Genomic DNA, 21882 nt, shown 5'->3' with positions numbered 1-21882 from the left:
CTTTATCTGTTCTGAACATTTTGAATATTTCTTATACATAAATTATTAAATATGTTGAGTCTTTTAGCTTCTGCTATGATTCTATCATTATGTCTCATTCTTTCTCTTCTCAATTCTATGTCTTCTACATCAAGAACAATGACATTTTCTAATATCAATTCGTCTTTTTTTAACAAATAAATGTTATGAAGCACGCAGCATGCTAATATGTGATATGATGTAAAATAAACGTTTGATTGCTAGAACGTGCAATAAGCTCCTCCAGCGTCCTTTTAGAAGAACAAATGATCTCTCTATAACCATTCTCGTGGAAGAGAGGCAATAATTGCAATTCTTCTATCGTTCTGTGAGATGTCCGTTGTCTGTACGAGGTGTGTTCAAAAAGTATCGCGAATTTTGAATTTTCGCGGGTTACGTATATTCGAATTTCGATCTTTTTGTGGCGTTATGTTGGTACTCATGTCTCTCACTTATGCCGACAAGCTCGGCCATTTTGAATGTTCTCTTAATTGTTGACAGCTGCTTTGCTTGCACGTGTTTTGGATCGTCTTCGATTTTTACCTATTCAAAAAAATGGATCAAAGGACCTGTATCAAATTTTGTGTGAAAAACGAAATTAAGTGCGCGGATGCATTCCGAATGTTGACTGTGGCATACGGAGAAGCTACCTTGGACCGAAGCAACGTTTATCGGTGGTACAAAATGTTCTCAGAAGGCCGAGAAGATGTGAACGACGAAGAGCATGCCGGACGCCCGAGCACTTCAACAACAGACGAAAAAATTAATGAAATGGAGAAAATGGTATTGGCCAATCGTCGAATCACCGTTAGAGAAGTTGCTGAGGACCTAAACATATCGATTGGCTCGTGCCATTCGATTTTTATCAATGATTTGGGCATGAGACGGGTCGCCGCGAAATTCGTACCAAAATTGCTCAATTGCGACCAAAAACAGCATCGCATGAACATTGCTAATGAGATGTTGGACTCTGTCCGCGACGACCCAAATTTGCTCCAGAGGGTCATAACTGGTGACGAATCGTGGGTTTATGGTTATGACGTGGAAACCAAAGCTCAATCATCTCAATGGAAGCTGCCGCACGAACCAAGACCGAAAAAAGCGCGCCAAGTTCGGTCGAATGTGAAAGTTTTGCTGACAGTTTTCTTCGATTGCAGGGGCGTGGTGCATCATGAGTTCCTGCCACAGGGTAGAACGGTCAATAAGGAATATTACCTGCAAGTTATGCGCAATTTGCGCGAAGCAATCCGCCAGAAACGCCCGGATGTGTGGAAGAACAAAAATTGGCTTTTGCACCACGATAACGCCCCTGCTCACACATCGTTGCTTGTGCGCGACTTTTTGGCCAAAAACAACACACTAATGATGCCGCAGCCACCGTATTCCCCAGATCTGGCCCCCTGTGACTTTTTCTTGTTCCCTAAACTGAAGAGGCCCATGAAAGGACGACGTTACGCTACGCTTGACGAGATAAAGACGGCATCGAAGGAGGAGCTGAACAAGATAAAAAAAATGATTTTTTGAAGTGCTTCGAAGATTGGAAAAACCGCTGGCACAAGTGTATAATATCTCATGGGGATTACTTTGAAGGGGACAAAATAGATATTCATGAATAAATAAATAATTTTTGAAAAAACACAAAATTCGCGATACTTTTTGAACACACCTCGTATATGGAACTAAAAGATGTTGATGCAATCCATACGCTGCGTCTCCGATCAAATGAGTATTATTTGGAAATTTTATCGGATCATTCATATATTCTTGAAAAGCTGATAAACAAAAAATCCGAGCATCGTGGACTGAGCCCACATTTCCCACATAAACGTGTGTAAATTGCATTGTATGATCGCATACCGCCTCCGCAAAATGCAATACCAAATCTTTGTATATTAATTATTCAACTATTATTTATTACTAACAAAAAGTACTGCATTATATACAGTTAGCAGAAATTTAGATAAAATTTTAATTTTTTAGTTATAATTATGAGACAGTTCATTCATATACATATATCCGCATGAACAAAAACAATAATATTTTGTAATAAATAATACAAGCAGTGATGTCAGAATCAAGCACGATTAAGAAAAGCAAACGAAGAGTATACTTTTCAATGTAAGTATATTCTTCTTGTTTTAAAAAAGTCATGAGAATGTTGAATGTATATGAACGTGGCTTTTTTTAATATAAGTATTTCCTCCATCTTCTTTAGACAGAGACTCGTTTTGATTATTGCTGAATACAACTAATAACACAATATTATTACCTGCAGATGAATAGAGTGACGACCTTTGCGGTTAACATAAGCCTCTGCATTTTCGGTTGACGCAGGAATGCATATATGGGTACCGTCTATAGCTCCTATTGTATCAGGAAAATCACATTTTGAAGAAAATCCATTCACAATATCTTGTATTTTGTCGTTAGTTGGCCATACTATATATCTTGGCGATAAGTTGCAAAATGCTTTTGCCACACGACGCACAGTTCTTGACAGGTCTATGACTGTAGCTTTTCGTACATTGAATCGCTCAATTATTGATCTAAAATAAAAACAAATATAAAATGTAATGTAAAACACAAAATAAATAAAATAAAAGAAATCCTCTCCAAAAAATTGACTCTTGAGGAATCTTCTTTTTTCAAAAATTTCGAGCAAGGTGGGGGTATTTACCGTGGACCCAACGTCTTGAAAGACTCACCAAGCTCCTGCCTTGGCATTTGCCTTCAGTCACACGGAAAAAACCACGGCTCAAAAACCAGGGGCAAGGCAATCTTCTTTAAAAAAAGTACTATAGCGATCCTCTGCACGAAGAACGTCGTCTCAAAAGATTCTTATAACTGAAACGAAAAAACAAAATCCAACGAATACTCAATTCTAAATAACAAAACCTTGCAAAGAAAAACTTTAAAATCAATAATTCTTTTCCCCTATATCTTAAACAAAATTCTAAGATAAAATTTTTCCGCAAAAGACTCAAATCTGACGACTTTCCGCTCTACCCTGAGCTCTTGTCCCAAGTCCGTCCTCTGCGATCCAGAAGAAAAAGAATCGAATTTCACTCTCAGCTCCTGACAAAAGAACAATCTTTAGAACTCATCCTCCAAGGCAAAGATTTCTAGGAAGACTCGACGACTTCCTGCTCTACCCCGGGCTCCTACCACAAGTTACCGAGCGTCGCCAGCGTCACTCCCAAACTAACACCTTTCTGGCAGAATAAGAAATCTTAGACTCTACCGTTCCATTCCCAGCTTTTGCCACGGGTAACCAAGCATCGTCCTTCGCGATTCAGACCAAAATGACGACCTACTGCTTTACTCTGGACTCCTGTTACTGGTTACCGAGCGTTGTCTGCGTCTGCAATCACAATCCACTCGACGTCTTTCTGCTCTACCCTGGACTCCTGCCACAGGTTACCGAGCGTCGTCTCGAACAATATCAAACAAAAATAACGATTTTCTGTTCTCACCCGGGCCTCTGCTTCGAGAAATTGAACAGTTTGTTGCAAATCTATTCCCTTGTGTCAATTCAAGAAATTCTAAAAAAAGAATTAAAACTCCTTCACAGTTTCCAAAGAAAGAATGATTCTTCGAATCCGTCCTCCAAGGCGTGGACTTCCAGGGAAGCACGACGACTTCCTGCTCTATCCCGGGCTCCTGCCACCGGTTACCAAGCGTTGTCCGTGTTATTCCCAATCCAATGCCCTCCAGGAAGAAAAAGGAACGAGAGAACGTCTCCCTTCCCCCTTGAGACAAAATTTCAATTTTGAAAAGAAGAAATCTTAAACCTAAAACTGTAACTCTCTTCAACATGCTCTATTTTAAATTACAAAACTTAAACTGAAACATTCTCTACTTCTTTATTTCCCCTCTTTGGAAAAATTAAACTCTCTTTCCAAATTATTTATCTTCTAATTCCGTTATTCCGTTTAGAACTGAACGCGTTTTCCTCCGCAAACTTGGAACTAACGCGACTGCCTTCATAGAATCTTCCCAGTTACTCGCCTGCGCAATCAATTCAAATTGTGTAAAATATTCGCGCAGGGTAACACTTCTGTCAAAAATATCTGGCTTTAATTTAAAATGAAACTCGTGTTTCTCAAATCCCGAGGAATCTCCACAGCTGGAGGATAAAAAAAAAGGGTAACGACTGGCCTGAAAATTGTTGTAGCCGCTTCTCTAGACACTGTAGTCTCTTGTCACGGTCCTGAAGCAACGTTTGCATTTCCTTATCACGTTGCCGCTGCTTTTGCCTCTCAGCACAAAGCTGATGTAATTCTACGGCGGCCGCCCGAAGAGAATTCGCCTTGGTTGAGAGTCAAGGTCTAGCAGGTGTACAAATACGCATCCTCTTTCAAAAAGGACGTCCCTCCACTCTCGCAGGAGTCACTGTCATTAAATCTTCAGAGATATCTATGATCTTTCGTGGTCCGAAATCGGACAAGCCCCCAAAATGTTATACTCGACAAGACGAGCACACAAAACACTCGCAAAGAAAAGAACAAACACACAGCACAAAATAATTAGACACTTTCTTTTATAAAAAAGAACACTGACTTTAATTAAATGACTATATATAATTAATTGGTAGCGGAATTATTCAAATATCGCTTGACAGTTCCGCGTCCCGAAACAGAACAAAAGCTGGCCGCGCTTCTTCTGTCTCATTGATAAATCTTCCTTCGGCCAGCTTCTCAAGCTTGGCCGAACGGACACAACAATATAACTAAACATGATAATAGTAACCAACCGTTTGATAAATAATTAGAAAAGTAAAATTAGCATTTAACTTATTTTCGATTATATTAATTGAATATTTTATTGAAATTATTTAATATTTTACTAATCATCATTTAGGCTAAATTATTATTAATAAACTTTTTCAGTGTGATTAAAAGTGGAGAGATGCTCATTTATTTATTTAAATTTAAACTATTGAGATCAATATTGTTGGGATATATAAAGAGAATCGGTTTGATATGTATAAATACATAGCTTTATTATAAACGTATACATGTGCGGATGTTAAAATAAATGCTTAGTTAAATCATTGTTTAAGATATGTTTTAATGAAGACATTCCCGTCTGCGATATGATTTTCTTAACAAATCTAAGAAAAAACCTTGTGGAAACCCACATGATATTTCTTGTATTTTTACTTTTATATTATTATATGTTTCTTTTTCGTTTTTCAAATAAATGTTTGGTAAATCCAAATCAATGTAGAGCTGTTTTACGCGTATTGTTTTTTCTGGATCTGAAACTTCGTAGCATTCCTGCGTAAAAACAAAAAGAAAAAATAAGAATAAATTAAGGACCTATCCAGACAAACTTGCATAGCTACGTAACCATACGCAAATTTGTTTGAGTAAACCTTAGCGACAAAAACACATTTAATCAACAATATTTACTTTTAAAATATTACGCTGCTCCGGCGTGACGCGTTGAAGGGCTTTAACAAATAGCCAGGTACATTTTCCTTCTTTTATGTCAGTATCATCTTTGCCAAGAACTTTCAAATCTCCAAAACAATCTTAATAATCACCTTGAACTTGATAAAAATATCCCAATTGTACCAAGATAGTTTCTGCTTGTTTGAACATCTCTGGATTTTTTATTTCAGCCTACAGCACAATTTCTCATCATCTCAAAATAACAGTTCTTTTTAAAGAAAAAAACTAAAGTAAACTTACAAAATGCATTGCTAAAAGCGTTGGTAAGAAATATATCCCATGCTCTGTTTTGCATTTAGCAATGGCATTAAATCGTTCCATTGTAAATTGGTCCAGATTACATTTCTTGAATGTCGAGGTCAAATCCAAAAACTGGCCTATTTGTGTCTTAAATATAGCCTGCAAATATATTAAAAAAAAATTTTTTTCAATTATTAAAAAAAAATTATACTGACATTGTGCATATATTATATATATCTGCACATAATACATACCTGTTGAAATGTTTTCACTAAATTATTATAACATTCTTTTCCTTCAAAGTGTTTCTCAATTAAATAATACACAGTGCTTTGTACTAATGACCCATCATTGATTGCCATTAAACCTGTATCATTGCGTCTATACCAACATGGTTGGCCTCGGCGAAATAATGACTGATCCACAATGTCGTCGAGCGTAACTATATAGGCTATCGCCTATGTAGTAATGTATTAATATCATAATATATAGTCACAATAATATACATTTTTTATTAAAATCGCTCTCATTATACTCTCATTTAAATAGATGTTATACAGGGTGTCAGATAAAGTTTATCCGTGGTCTCGTAGGTTGATAGAGCAAGTAAAACTAAGCAGTAAAATCCTGTATCATTTTTCAATATTTGCAATAGTTACTGAAATAAAAATTAATACAGTCGGCAAATAAGCACGTACATTTCCTACCCACCGCACGCGGGGACCGCCTGTCGGCCTTTGGCTGACGCGGCAGGCGGCGCGGTGAGAAGGGAAAAGCAGCAATGGCTGTCTAACCTAACCTTTCTTACCGCGCTGCCTGCCACGGCTGCCCATTGTTTGGCGACCGACAGACGGTCCTCGCATGCGAAAGGCAGGGAATGTACGCGCTCATTTGCCAAATTTATTAATTTTTATTTCGGTAACTATTGCGAATATTGAAAAATGGTACAGAATTTTTTTGTTCAGTTTTACTTGCTCTATCAACCCACGAGACTACGGGCAAACTTTATCTGACACCCTGTATATTAAAATAATACACCTCGTGTTTAATGGTGTTTAACCATATTTAATTAACTTAAATTTGTTTATGAAAGAAATTTCAAATTTTGAAAAGAAGAATTACGCACCATTTCCATACACCATGCTAAAATCCTTGCTAAGTGAATGTTATTTTCTGTCTGTTGTTCATTAGGTGATATCGACTTGTAGGCATAAATTACTATTAAGCCATGAAGATTTTTTTCTGAGACATTATATTGTAATACCTGTGTTATATAAAGATGCATCAATTTTCATGTTTATTCAAATTTATGGGAAATTAAGTTTTTTTTCTTTTACATTGATTCTATCAGTATAGATTTACTTACATGTTATTAAACATTTAATGTTTTTTTTTCTTTTAAATATTACTATTCTTATTTATTTATACATTTTTTTTTTTTTTTAAACTGCTTAATGTTTTTATAAAATTTTACATTATTGCTATCAATAAAATCTTGATTAAATGTTTTAGATGTATTGTTTATAGCTTTCTGAGAAATTTTATATACGTTATTAACCCGGCGAGTCCGTGGCGTGGTGTGACATACCCCACCTATTGTTTACATTGGTATATTTTTTTATTTTTTATTGCGACATTTTAACAACTTCTAATAGTTGAAACTAAGGAAGTGTGGAAGGGGATAGTGGCGAGATCGCAGTGTTACGTTAACCGACGCTCACGATACACGCGTGTAAACGTTTATGGGGTTTCTTGCAAAGACTGTACTAATTTCAATTCCAGTTCTTAAGATGTTTCTGAGTAATATAATAAGATTTTATATGTTTAGTTTGTTTAAAATTTCATGTTGTTTATGTTTCTAGAGTTTTTTAAGTTTAAGTAAAAGCTTATTAATCTTAGTATAATAAGTTTTTGTAATCAAAAACCAGTGCCATTGCTATTTCAAGTATTTGTATTAAAATACAATTAATATTATTGGCTTTTTATTGAAGCTGTTTTTTGTATTATCTCTTTTTATAATTGTTATTTGACGTGATTCTGGCGTAAACAAAATTTTACAAACACTACTGTGTTGGGGTATGTTACACTCCGCCACATACTTAAAGTAATCTTTTTTCATCACATATTCGCTGGGTTAATTGTTCTGAAAGAATTTATTGTAATGCATATGGATCAATCTATGAAATGATTTGTAATTGTTTTTCTTTTTCCACATTAGCTATCGTATAATAATTTACTCAGTACATAATGACTTACCTTTTCCAACCACTTATCAATATCAGGAACGTTTAAATTCCTGACATGTTTTGTCACATCATTAATAATTTCTGACCACACTACCCTCATATTCTGAGTTTCCTCCTCCATCCACGTTTGAGTTAAGGAAAAGGCCATTTTTGTTGTATTACAGTGTTCTAAAACATCAACAATTGGTAGCAATGATTCAGTCGTATTATGAATAAAATTGTGATAAATCACAAATTAACTATTTAATAATAAAAGCAATAAATTAAAAGCTTTTTTTGTCAAATTTATAATTTTTTATATTTTTTCATTTATGCCAAATAAAATTTCAACTCTCACTGGATAAGGTAGATAAAAAGGTAGACACAAAAAATCTTCTAAAAAAATTTTTGGTTTAATTTGTTATGTGCTATTTTCTCATCAAATTTACAAATAAGTATTACGAAATGCGATTTTACGTAAGAATCAAGAATAAACAAAAAATCAAACAACTTTTAAATCGATAAGAGAATTGTTCTCACTTTTTACACAGATGCTCAAACATAATAATAAAATAATTTAAGAAAGTTTAATATTTTTAGTAATGCTTTGAGATGACATAACTTTAGTAAATTTTATTTAAAAATTGTCTGTTGTTTTATCTACAAATTGTATCTTAACAAATTTATTTAGAATAGTCCAAACAAACTAATGCTTGAATCAATATATACTATTGTTTGAATTTTAAACAACATAATTTTTTTAAATAAATTATTTGTTTGAATTCAAACATTACTAGAAATATTAAAATGTCATAAATTGTTTTATATATTATGTTTGAGCAACTATGCAAAGTTTGAGACAATTCTCTTATTGGTTTAAAAGTTTGATTTTTTGTTTATTCTTGATTCTTATGTAACATCACGTTTTGTAGTATTTATTTGTAAATTTGATGAAAAAATAATATTACAACTTAAATCAAAAATTTTTTGAGAGCATTTTTCGTGTTTAAACACATTCGCAAGTTATTATACGACATATAAACATAAACTTCACAAACGAAGACGGGTAATGATTATCGAATGTAAGAAGCGATGCCTTTTATGCTGTATAGATTTGAAGGAAAACATTAATATTATACAATATTTCGCGTTCACATACTAATTTTGACACTTTCCGAGCAAACAATTCATTTTTATATATTTTGGATTCTGGCTGAGGTCAAAAAGTAATCCCTTTGTAATAAACTCACAATTCTCAATACATGAGGAATGTAATTTCCTGTTGTTGTGCGACAAACGTTTCCGCATCTTGTGAAAAACCATTAACACATTAAAGCGCATTAAAGCCAAAAATTGTGTAATCTAGGAATTCTAGGAATAATCTAAGAATAGTATATAAATTGTACGGTATTTGCAATGATTATATTTGCATGACGCACATTAAAGGTAACACAATTAAATATAATAATAGAACACTGCTCGTTCTCTTTTTTTTCTCTTTGTAGACGCGGAAGGAACGTCATTGAATCATTTGAACGATACAGTAGAAATATCAATATTTCTATATTTTCTACTATTGCCCATCTCTACTTATTGAAATATTCAGTTTCGTTTTCAGTAGAGTTTTGTAAAGTTCAATGTTTTTATGGCGCGATTGCTCATGCAGTGCAATAGACTGAAATGTCGGAATGAAAAATTTTACTTATCGACTTTCAAACTGTTAAGCCACTAAAAAGAAAGAGACAAACCGGGCATACATTATGAAAAAGAACTTGTATCTCATAATATATATACATTTGTGTTTATTAAAATTTACCATAAAATGTTTTGTATTGTATATATATTATCGTACCAATGCTAGAAGTGTCATTTTTCGAGAACAGAGTACAAAACTTTTTCATTTTTTATAAGTTAGGAAACTACCATTAGATTTTCGTAATGCAAATGCAAATTTCTTTTCATTAGAAAACAATAATAATGTTACTTTTGTATAATAATGTACACAATGAAATATCTTGTGATTGAAATATTTTAATTTGAAAAATCTATTTTTGATTTGATTATATTTGATTTGACGTTGATTAAATATTTAATTCGATTTTTAAATATTATATAATATTAAAAATCATTAATTAGTATTTATTAATCAGTATTTGAAAATCTAAAAATATAAGTGGTAGAAAAAAAAAGGGTATTATGGCTACTGTCGACAATATAGCTACCCCTATTATTTCCGTTATTAGGTGACCTATTCTAACAATTGGTTATGGAGTTATTCAATTAATAGCCTGCCGTTTTTTAGTGATGCTAATATGCGAATACGTAATGACTGACAATTGTTATAAGGTATTTTTACTTTTGAGCACTTCTAAACATTTTCAAGATACTTTTAACCTTTAATTACATACACTTCCTCATTATTCTTAAACTCGAATGTATTTTATTACACGAAAGTACATATATTCGAGTGTTTTTCTGTTATTTAACTTTTTATTTGGTTGTACACATTTCGAGTTATGCAAAGTCAGAACAATAACATGGAATTTTGTTAATATGGTTTTTTAAGTAAAATTTTTATATTGAAAAATTTCTTTGATAAATTTATTGTCATTCTAAAGATTGGTATTTAGAAATATTAGAGACATTATTTTATGCTTGTTAAATAGGAATAAAATAATATTTTTAATGAAATTTCTAATGGTATTTCTAAATAAAAATTTCTGAACGCTGGAAAATTCTAAATCAGGAAAATTCTAAACAATGGAAAATTAAAAATATATAATTAATTCCTAGAGTGTCTCGTCCGGATGGTTAATAATTGTAGTCCCGTCTCTGCGTACACTACGCCAACAGTTTTAGATCTGCCTGAAAAATTTTTAGGAAGGCAGAGGGGTCACGTGTCACGTGGCCCTGCGCCATGCGCCAACATCGGCGCCGCTCCTAGCGCTAGTTTCATTCTGTTTCTGTTGCGCAAATCATCAGTACGAACATTAAGTTATCGGTTTTGTTAATTAGATTTGGTATTTCTCCACATAGTGTCAAAAGAAAAACATTCACATCATTATAGGCGTCACTCAGACCATCTCCTTTATACGAAAAAGCATAGGCATAAGAAGAAATCACGAGTTCGACTGATTGAGGTTAGATCTCCGAGCTCACGTCTACGAAGCACTGCACGGGACTCTTTCCAGCGATCGTCGTCGTTTCCTCGGCAAGTAGCGTCGGCAAAACTTTGACTGAGATTCTGAGAGTGATCCTGGCGTTCATAAAACATCATACCACGTAAAACGAGACAGACTTAAAGGGGACAGGATTCCTCCTCCCTGTACCACAGCTTGTGGTCGAGGTTATCCTTTCCTCAGAGGAAAGCATTTCTCAAAAGTTTAAATAGAGAATGGATGAGCAAACGGCTTTCGGAAGCCAGGGTGTTGGAACAGGTGTATTTTCTTGTTAAGGCAAAGAGAAATTATAACCGATTGTCTCATCTAAATCTCAATAGCTTTTCTTTCTTCTTCCTAGAAGCTCTGGTGCTAGATGATCACAGAATTGTTTTTTGTCTCAGAAGGTCTTCAGGAGGCAACTAGCCTAGAGAAAAGTGAGATAGCCTCTCTAGTTACTAAAGGTTATGTACACCATGTAATCATGCATTGTGTAGCACGCACGCGCGTGCACAGGCATCTAGGCCTGTGAAAATTACATAAGTAAGACAGCTATCCGCCGCATATGTAACAACTTTTTGTAAACGGCTTCTCGCATAGGAGGTAATTATGCGGATCTGATAAGATTTTCATCTTGTGGCCCTCGCATTATCTATTTGGAATCTGCAAGCTTGTCGCTCTGCATCACGCGGAGTGGACTTTCCGCCGCCGCCGCGCTGCCGCCCACGTCTGCCTCGTTTCCTCCTGGAATCTGTGGGATACGCCCCGGTATCTATAATGAGCTAAAGGTAAGCAACAATCTCTTCCAAAAAGAGATGATATCAATTTAACAGAAAAATTCAGTTAGAAGCCTGCTTGAACGTCCGGCTTTCTAGCATAATCGATCTTCTGAGGCTTCGTCAAACTACTCTTTAGAACGACTAGTTAAAAAATGTTATTTCAAAATTAGCAGAGGAACTCGACTTTATGACGAATTTACAATTTTGGTTATCTTTAGCTAGGCAAACGTATGTAAAACTGTGTCTAATTTTTGTTGACAAATCGGCAGTGGATTTCTTCAAGATTTAGAATTGGCTCTTCGGAACTAACTTTGCAGAAGAATTAAAAGCAATTCAAACGTGTAAAAAAGCTGGGCGACAGATATCGAAGTCTGCCTTTGCCCAAACAAAAATGATTAAGGTTAGTAACCAACCAATACGTTACCGAGCGCCGGATCTATCTTAAAGTCCCTCTCAGGTGCCGGAGAGGCATTATTCTCACTCGAGGAAACTGATAAACGTGCCCGACAGTAGAGAGTACAGGCCTGCTGAATCCAATAAGACCAATTCATAGCACGGCACGAATGATCGTTCGCGACCTTTCCTTCCCCCAGTATTTCTAGGATTTTATCCGGCAGTAAAAGCAGTAACGGCAGAACGGAGATCTCCAACATTCTGCTGATACCCTTCGTTACGAAGAGTCTGTTGCTGCCAAATGTACCTTTTGCCCTGACAACCGGCCAGCAAGAAGAGCACGGCCTGAAGCCTGACAGGATCAAGATAGTGCAGCAGGAAAGACTGCCATATCCGCAGCCCCAACCGCCAGCACGCCGAAGCGACCAGCGTATATCGACGAGGACGATGATTGTTTGATACCGCACATTGACACACATCCGCTCAAATCCACGTGAAGGATGGTTCGGTTGCTACACGTGTACTTTGCGGCGATTACGCTCATGGCCTTGTACTCAATCTATAAGATCGTGCGTTTCAATGAGGCAACGAACGCAACTTACGCAGTTGTACTTCCTAGTCGTTCATCTGCTGTTGACCACAATAGGCACGCTGAGGTGCTTCCACTTTTTCCATGACGCTTACGTTCTCGGACATTTCCTACTGAAGTCATTGTCCAGGGTGCTGATTTATCTACTAGCACTGCTCCTATCCACGCGTTCGTCCCTATGATGTTGTACCTTGCCCGGTGCTCAGAAGCACCTCACTTAACAACAGCATCTTCTCGTCCATCACGCTTGTACTTTTGTCCACATTGCATATTGTACTGTGCATATCCTTGCACGTGTCCACAAATATGCTTTGTTATCAGGACGAGACAAGAATTCTGCCGCTTATCTGTCAGTGCATCTACATCGTCGTCTGCGTCAACCTAGGTCGGTGCTACAAGTACGTGTACCACGTAGTACGTTCACAGATCCACATGGTCAGTAATAAAGTGGTCGGTGCAAATCACATGATGGGCGCTGATTTTACCACGGTGGTTCTTAGCACTGCCATTACCACCACTATCGCCACCGATTTGTTGTTCATCCTCATGGGCTTCGTGCAACTCTATGGCATTTCCAGCAGATGCCGTCAAACCACAATGCCCCTGTGTAACAGTCGTCATCTCCGGCTCGCCGGACAGGGGTAAAGCAACCAATGAACCACAGCCGAGGTCACTGTTCTAGATCCCAGTCCTGAACAAACCGCTGAAGTAAGTACTTCTAGCAAGAAAAATGGCGCACTGTAGTCCAACTTATGATCCCGAACTTATGCATGAGTATAATTGACTTAGAGGGCGCTTAACTACTAGTTCCATAGCTTAGGAATTACATGATTTTCTCCGTTTCCAATGGTGCTTTTTGGATCATTATCAGTTTCATTCATTTTTACAAAATTCTACTTTCAGTTGCATATTTAAGAACAAAATGGCTACTGTTCAAGGATTTATTTAGATAACTTCCGGATCATGGGCTGGCTTTTTACAGAAAGATTGTTCAGTTAATTTAGATGCCTTAATGAAATTGCTATCCTCGCTTGGATTTCTTCAACTGCCTTAAATCTCAACTTTTATCTTCACAAAAGTGCAAATACTTAAATTTTATCTTTGATTCAACATGTCAATCAATGGCGATTTTTTCTAGAGCGCCCCAAGTATCTATATATATTAATATCGATGAAACAAAAATGTAAAATTCACGATTTTGTAACGCATGCTCAAATCACTGGTTGTAGTTTGCCCAGCGGTCTAATATGGTTTCTTACATATTAGAAAATTTGTAAAAGCAAAATTTCTGGTTTTATTCGAATTATGACGACATTTACTCAGTCATAATGTATATATCCCAGATCACTTGTGACGATGCACCCCGTATAAAGCATCGTCCTGGCGAACATCGGCCGGAGGAGCCGCTGGGCCATAACCGGGGGTACCTCGGGTTTTTAAAGACTTAGAATACCGCGATACCGCCTGGCGACAAACACCGCCAGAGGAGACTCGCCGAGCCATCGCAACCGCTGAGTCGGCGCGCACGCGCACTCGGAGGACACGCGGTCCTCCCTATCCCGACGACTCCGCTGTCAAGCGCCAAAAAGATAACGGAGGCGAGCAAAGTCGCTCGGTATAAATAGGGCCGTCACGACGAGAAACGGCGACTCCGTCACCAGCCAGCTACCCGGTACCGATCTGCTGCGTTTATAACATTCCGCTCCCAGCAGTCGGAAAAACCGGTCGAAGAGTGCTTGGCCGCGGCGAAAGGGTACTCCGCCTTCCGACACCGATCCTTCCTGAACATACGGCCACTCGAAAGTCGAGATCCGCTCGGGACCAAGGTCCTTGGTCAGCGAGCCGGCCCCTGGCTGCTCGGAGGCCACCTCCCTCGCCTCGCAACACCCACTGCGACTGCTGTGTTCAGGGTCTCGGGTCAAAGTACTTGACAAGGGTGCCACGTGTCCGATATGCCTGCGACGATTCCGTCGAAAAACCGCCATACCGTGCGGGAATCCGGCCCGCCCGCGATAATTGCGTCGCCACGGCTAGCCCGCGAACCGTACCGCAGATCACGCTTATCGCGTCACCGAACGCGGCACAGGCCGAGGGCCGCGCCCACACAGGATTGCGCCAATATACTCCTGTATAATCCAGCGTCGGGACGCACCTATACTTGTATATACAGGGTAAGTCATTTTAATCTATGGACCCGAATATCTTCCAAATAACGGTATCTACAAAAAAATGGTTTAGATAAAAGTTGATCAGGACAGAGGGGGTCATTCAATTGTACCATTGGTTTTGACTTTGAGGTCAATTTTGAAGGTTTCAAGGTCACGATGGTTTTTTTAAATGGGACACCATATTTTGGACTGCGGATTTCGAAAGAGCAGAAAATTTTACATTAAACTTGTCTTATGAAAAAATTGTTTTTGCGACCTTGGAAAGGTCAAAAATGAAGGTGAAATGCCTGAAAAACGATCTGGTGTACTTTTTCTAAAATGACGTGGTTTTCTGGGTAACACAAATGTGCATAATGCTTAAACATTACTACTTGCAACTTTCGGCCGGATTCTTCGACGCCTATTGCTCCACTCCCACCGCTCGCGCCTTAGCAACGGCGCCGCCGGACGGCGTAACGCACGGTCCTGAGACGATGTATCGCGCTCCTTAGTTACGCCGTCCGGCGGCGCCATTGCTAAGGCGCGAGCGGTGGGAGGGATCAAGGTGGGAGCAATAGGCGTGCGTCGAAGAATCCGGCCGAAAGTTGCACGTAGCTGACAGCACTGCGATACCTAATGCTAATAATCAACGATTGAAAAAAACTAAACAATTACGTTTGATTTAAGATTTATAATTATTGTTATAATAGAGTTTTATTCCTTTTCTTTCTTACTCACTTCTGCATAATTGAAAAATTTACTATTTAAAGTTGCTTAAATTTAAAAATTCCAAACATACATACAAGGTATGTAGGTAATTACATTCACAAGTTACCTTTCCAGAATGGCTGATTATAGTCCTAATAAGATTGTTGATATTATATTAGTTTTAGGGGAGTGTCATAGCAATTACAATGCAGCATCAAGGCTTTATGCTGAACGTTTTCCTGAAAGGCGACATCCAACTGATATGTCAATACGTAGTTTAGTCCAAAGAGCTCGCAATGGACATCTTGTTCGTCAACGTCAACATCATGAATATGAGGAAAATGATGCGCGAGCTGTAACTATTTTAGCAATACTTCACCTTAATCCTCATGTTAATACTCGCCAGATTGAAAGGGAAATAGGTATACCACAAAGAACTGTTGTTAGAATTTTAAGAGCTCTAAATTATCACCCTTTCCACATCACTCTTACGCAGGCTTTACAGCCTAATCATCATCTGATGCGTATTGCTTTTTGCCAGTGGGTTTTGCACGATGATCCTAATTTTTTTAGGTATGTGCTTTTCTCAGATGAGGCTAAATTTTACAGTGACGGACAACTTAATAGACACAACTGCCATTATTGGTCAGATGTTAATCCCCACTAGGGTATAGGCCAATAGATCATCAAAATCGATGGAGTATTATGGTGTGGAGCGGCATTGTAAATGGTTATTTGATTGGACCTTATTTTTTTGAAGAGAACGTTGATAGACACAGTTACTTATCGTTGCTAAGAGATCACTTACCAGGCTTATTAGAAAATGTTGACTTAGCAACAAGAGCAAGAATGTGGCTTCAACAAGATGGTGCTGCACCGCATTATGCACTCATTGTACGTGCCTTTTTAAATGCCAGTTACAATGACAAATGGATTGGACGAAGGGATCCAGTTGAATGGCCTCCTTGCTCACCAGATTTGACGTCGCCTGATTTCTTTTTATGGGGATACTTGAAAAATGTTGTTTTTGCTGAACGACCAACCACAAGAGATGATTTTATGGACCGCATTTGTAGAGCTTGTGCAGCCATTCCTAGAGCTACCCTGCTTAGAACTGTAGATAGTTTTCAAAACAGATTGCAGTTATGCCTCGAAGCTAACGGAGGTAATTTTGAACAATTACTCCGTGGGTAATTCATTTAAATTACAGTGTCAGTGCGAAGCGAGGGGACTCACGATAATTAAGCACCCCGACGTGAGAGGCAAGGGGACTCACGATAATCAAGCATCCCGACGTGAGAGGTAAGGGGACCCACGATAATCAAGCACCCTAAAGGAAACAGAACTTACTACGTCCACGTCGTTGTTTCCGGGTAACGCTAAAAGTAAGATGAAAGTGCTTTTGACCTTGATATGACCTTCAAAAGGTCAGGTCGAAAAACTAAAAAATCCCCATGCTCATGTAAAAAGTGCCATTGTTTAAGAGCCCATTATCAGGAAACAGGTTCTACGGTCAAAAATAGGGTTTACTAATCAAAAAATGCGTTATGAGCCTCAAACAACCTTGAAAATTGACCTCAAGGTCAAGCTAGTCAAAGTGATTAACACTTTTACAATTTATTGACTTTGTTTAAGCATTATGCACATTTGTGTTACCCAGAAAACCACGTCATTTCAGAAAAAGTACACCAGATAGTTTTTCAGGCATTTCACCTTCATTTTTTACCTTTCCAAGGTCGCAAAAACAATTTTTTCAAAAGACAAGTTTGGTGTAAAATTTTCCGCTCTTTCGAAATCCGTAGGCAAAAATAGGGTGTCCTATTTAAAAAAACCATCGTGACCTTAAAATAACCTTCAAAATTGACCCAAAAGTCAAAACCAATGGTACAATTGAATGACCCCCTCTGTCCTGGTCAACTTTTATCTAAACCATTTTTTTGTAAATACCGTTATTTGGAAGATATTCGGGTCCATAGACTAAAATGACTCACCCTGTGTATATATATATATATATATATGTACATACAAGGTGTCAGGTAACTACCGCCCGTGGTTTCGTAGATTGATAGATCAGGTACAACTGAGCAGAAAAGTCCTTTACTATTTTTTAATATTTGCCATAGTTAACTAGAAACAAATTTAATAAAGTCTGCAAATAAGCGCATTTCACCGCGCGCAAGATCCGCCCGCCGGTTGCCGAGACGTAGGCAGCCGTGGCTGTAGGCGCGGCGCTATGCAGTGAGGAGGGAAAAGCAGTAATAGCTGCGGCCTGCGAGCGGCGCGGCAAGGAGGGAGAAGTAGCAATGGGTACTCGCGAGTGGCGAGCGGTGCTAGATCGTCGCTCTGAGCTACTCGTTCCCTCGTTTCCTTATGAAAATAAAATTTTTTAATACAATATCTATATATGGAAATGTATCTTTTTTCATTAATTCTTAAATCGCGCGTATCTGTCACGCGTTGTTCATGCATGTATGTGTGTATATACACATTTGTAATGAAAAAAGATACCTTTGCATATTTAGATATTGTATTAAAAAATGTAATTTTCATAAAAAAACGAGGGAACGAGCAGCTAAGAGCGACGATCTAGCACCGCTCGCCGCTCGCGAGTATTGCTACCTCTTCCTCTTTGCCGCGCCGCTCGCAGGCCGCAGCTACTACTACTTTTCCCTCCTCACCGCACAGCGCCGCGCCTACAACCGCGGCTGCCTACGTCTCGGCGACCGGCGGGCGGTCCTTGCACGCGGTGATACGCGCTTATTCGCAGACTTTACTAATTTTTTTTTTCGTTAACTATGGCAAATATTAAAAAATGATAAAGGACTTTTCTGTTCAGTTTTACTTGATCTATCAATCCACGAAACCACGGGCGGTAGTTACTTGACACCCTGTATATTGTCACGTATTTTTATCCCACGCCGGAGAGCAGCGGCGGAATACGCGATCAAACACCGGAATTACGCGCGAGACACGCGTGAACGACGATATAACCAATAGATACCACAATCGCGAATTTGGGCGCCAGATGCGATTATACCGGTCGCGTCGCCGGGTACACTATTTAACGCTAGACGCGGATGCACACCACGCGATAGCTTCTCAGAACGAAACACGAAATCGTCGCTCGCACGCGGCCAGCTAGCTCCTCTAACCGGTAGAGGGGCGGGATAGCGGAGACAGGGACGAAGCGGCTCTCTTACTGGAGGAGACGGGTAGGCGAGAAATCAAGCACGATCAGGCCGATATAACAGGCAGAAATGACATGTATTGTAGCATATGACAGAGACAGAGTAGCACCAAACGCGAAGGAATTATCAGTCGAAGTAAGCAAAGAACGGAAACGATGAAGAGAGCTGACGAAACGAATAAGCGGAACGCGAAAATTTTCTTAAATACTACAATGTTTACGCTAGCGGCGCGAACAACGGCGGTTGGTCCCGCGCGGAACGAGACAGCCAATCACGCGCGCTCGGAACAGCGCGGCGAGAACACACTCGTCGAACTTTCGCTAACGGACAGTAATTAACTTAAACGCAATACAATCAAAGATACCCGGTAACGGCAATGCCGTCGTCGCGGTCACAATGAACAATTCTCTCGAAGACGCGCGACACGACAACGCACCGATAACGCGAGCGGTCGTGTGATCACGGCCGTAACACGACTCGCGCACGTGCGCGAGGGCTTTGCGGCTTCCCGGGAAGCCGGTCGTCCGCGTGCTTCTACGGCGGGACAGCCAACGTACACGCAGCAGCCGACAGCTGGGTGCCTCGACAAGGTCTCACGCTTGAGGTGGAGAGCCGACCAAACACTAAAAAGGTGCGTTCTATCGCCACGCGGCGGACGCACCGGCACACTAACCCAATGGCTCCACCTCAGAGCGCGAGCCGGTCGACACCGACAGTTCGTGGCTTTACACGAAGGTTAGAGGGTCACCTCGACTTCCGCACGGTCCTCCTCCGGGTCCTCGGGTGTCCTCTCGCTCCGACGACGCTCGCCAAGGCCGGGCACTCTCGCCGATATCCACGATCCGGTAGCTCGCTCGCCGATAGCACTCGCTCGGATTCGTCCCGCACGCGCTCAGTTCGCCGGGTCGCACGCAAAAGCCAAGAGGATCGCGATCGATGAGCGCTACCCCTCCTACAGGGTGCGCGATATCCTTGCGCCTAGCGGCGCGGCCTATCAGCGGCCGCCCTTATCTAGCCGTGACGTCACGGCAGCGCAGTGTCGGGTCTCCGCAGGTGTCGCGCGGTCCCCGTCGGCATCCGATATCCTCGCTGCTCTCGTCGTCCTCGTGGACGACAGCAGCAGAGATTTCCCGCGACGATTCTTCGCCGCTACCCTTCTCGACGGACAGCCTGCATTCGACAGCCCTTGTCCTGGCCGTTCGTCCGCCCTGGCCTGTCCCTGAGCTGCGCCAATTGCGAGCCTCTTTTGCGTGGCGCATATCTGTCACCACGTCGAGTCTCGTCCTTCTCTCCGCCGTCGGCTTTCCGTGCGCCGGCCCTGGACGATCGCCTTCTCCTTGTCCTGCTGCTGCCCATCCTTCTCGCTGCTGCTGGCCCTCAGGCGATGTTTGTCGAGGTGCCCGCGGATACATGAAATAAGCCGCGAATAAATAAATGAAATCAATACGCGCCGCAGTCCCGCCGGAGATTTCGCTCTCTCGCTGAGTGCCCGACCCGGTCTTACGCGCCTCCTTGCGCTATGCTCAGGCGGAGGACGAAGTGGCGAGGCAGATAAAACTGCCACGTCACAATATATATATATTTATATATATATATATATATATATATATATATATATATATATATATATAAATAGCTTACCGTGTACATATCGTCTAGTAAATATATGTCAATACGTTTAAAATCGTATCTCGCGTCAAGTATCTCGAACAGCCCCGCCAACCTTCTTTTCTCCCGCATCGAGCCATTTTCACGGTCTAGCACCGAGAATCCGACGAGCTGATCCGCGCGCGGAAAGTCGGTAAATTACACACTTAAATAAAAAACTTGATTGGTGGAACAATATATTTTTAGAACCAGGAGAAGTAAACATCTGATCAAACGTAGCGACCAAAGAAATCTTCTCTAATACATCTTTACCAGGTTGGAGACCTTCGTGAGACATTTGCCATACCCATGGATAGTGGTCAGAGAAAGACAAAATTTTCCACTTAAATTTTTTAGACCTTAAAGCTGTTTTTTTATGCCCTTTGGTGCTTTGCATCAGATCAGAGAGATCGTCAGATTCTCCTCAGAGTAGATAATTCGTCAGCTATCACATGTATAAATTGTCTTGAATCCATCCAGTACACACACTATCTTCAGACGTAATCCCAAAGAGATTAGTCCTCTTTGCTCTAGGTACAAGCCATCTAGTACACACGCTCACATCAATTAAATATTCACAAATTTCCATTAATGAAAAACTCATAATTAGGATGCTAGACAAAATTAAAAGTTTGCACCAGAACGGTTTTATCTGCTGTTCATCTTTTCTCCATTTAAGAATAATAAAAGCCTGTGCGTTTTTAATTTTTTTTTAGAAGCTACAAAGGCCTTTATGCATTCTCTTGTATCAAGTTATTCATCTCCTGGTCAATGCCGCATAAGACAATAGATTATCAGACAGTTAGTCGGTGGTCAAGGTCGAGCTTAGAGAAGTGTGGAATGAGGTCTGATTTCTTTTTAGTGCATAGCATGCTTGTCATGTTTCCACTTCATCAGAGGCAGAGAAGGGCCTATCTTTAGAAATTATTAAACGCGCGGCAGGATTGCCAGGCCAATCATGCGTTTTTGCCACTTTTTACAACCGCCCTTTGATAAATTTCGAGGAATTTTTTAAATACGGTGTTAGTTCAATAAAATTATTTCAACGGCTCTTACGCAATTCATTCAATAAGAACTTGTGTGATACTCAAATCATCTTAGCAATAAAAATTTTGTACCATTAGGTTTACGAAAGTATTTATAACAGGGAAATATAGTTTAATAAGTTGCAAATCACCAAGATCTAAACATCTACACTTATTATCCATCCGGACGAGACACTCTAGGCATAATTGATAAATCAAACAAACTTACCAAGTGAAGTTCGATTTGAATTATGCCGGGTGTCTCGTCCGGACTTCCCGCCCTACAGTTAGAAACCGTTTTTCCCACTC

General features: G+C 39.5%; 1 protein-coding gene and 2 pseudogenes across 1 annotated transcript; 1 reads left to right on the top strand and 2 right to left on the bottom strand.

Moving 5' to 3' along the window:
- Positions 1 to 2: 2 nt before the first annotated feature.
- LOC113005236 lies at positions 3 to 5624 on the bottom strand (annotated as a pseudogene).
- LOC105201271 (farnesyl pyrophosphate synthase) lies at positions 5621 to 8260 on the bottom strand. Its single transcript, XM_039459203.1, has 4 exons — positions 7971 to 8260; positions 6841 to 6978; positions 5969 to 6172; positions 5621 to 5873 (listed from the first exon to the last, which is right to left on the bottom strand). The coding sequence occupies exons 1-4, from the start codon at positions 8106 to 8108 to the stop codon at positions 5700 to 5702; spliced, it is 654 nt and encodes a 217-aa protein (XP_039315137.1). The 5' UTR covers positions 8109 to 8260; the 3' UTR covers positions 5621 to 5699.
- Positions 8261 to 11473: 3213 nt separating this feature from the next.
- Positions 11474 to 15107, top strand: LOC105201272 (annotated as a pseudogene).
- Positions 15108 to 21882: the final 6775 nt, after the last annotated feature.

This window comes from Solenopsis invicta, chromosome 16 (assembly GCF_016802725.1).
Source record: "Solenopsis invicta isolate M01_SB chromosome 16, UNIL_Sinv_3.0, whole genome shotgun sequence".
Classification (NCBI taxonomy): Eukaryota; Metazoa; Arthropoda; class Insecta; order Hymenoptera; family Formicidae; genus Solenopsis; species Solenopsis invicta.
This window is presented reverse-complemented; position numbering and strand designations above follow the sequence as displayed.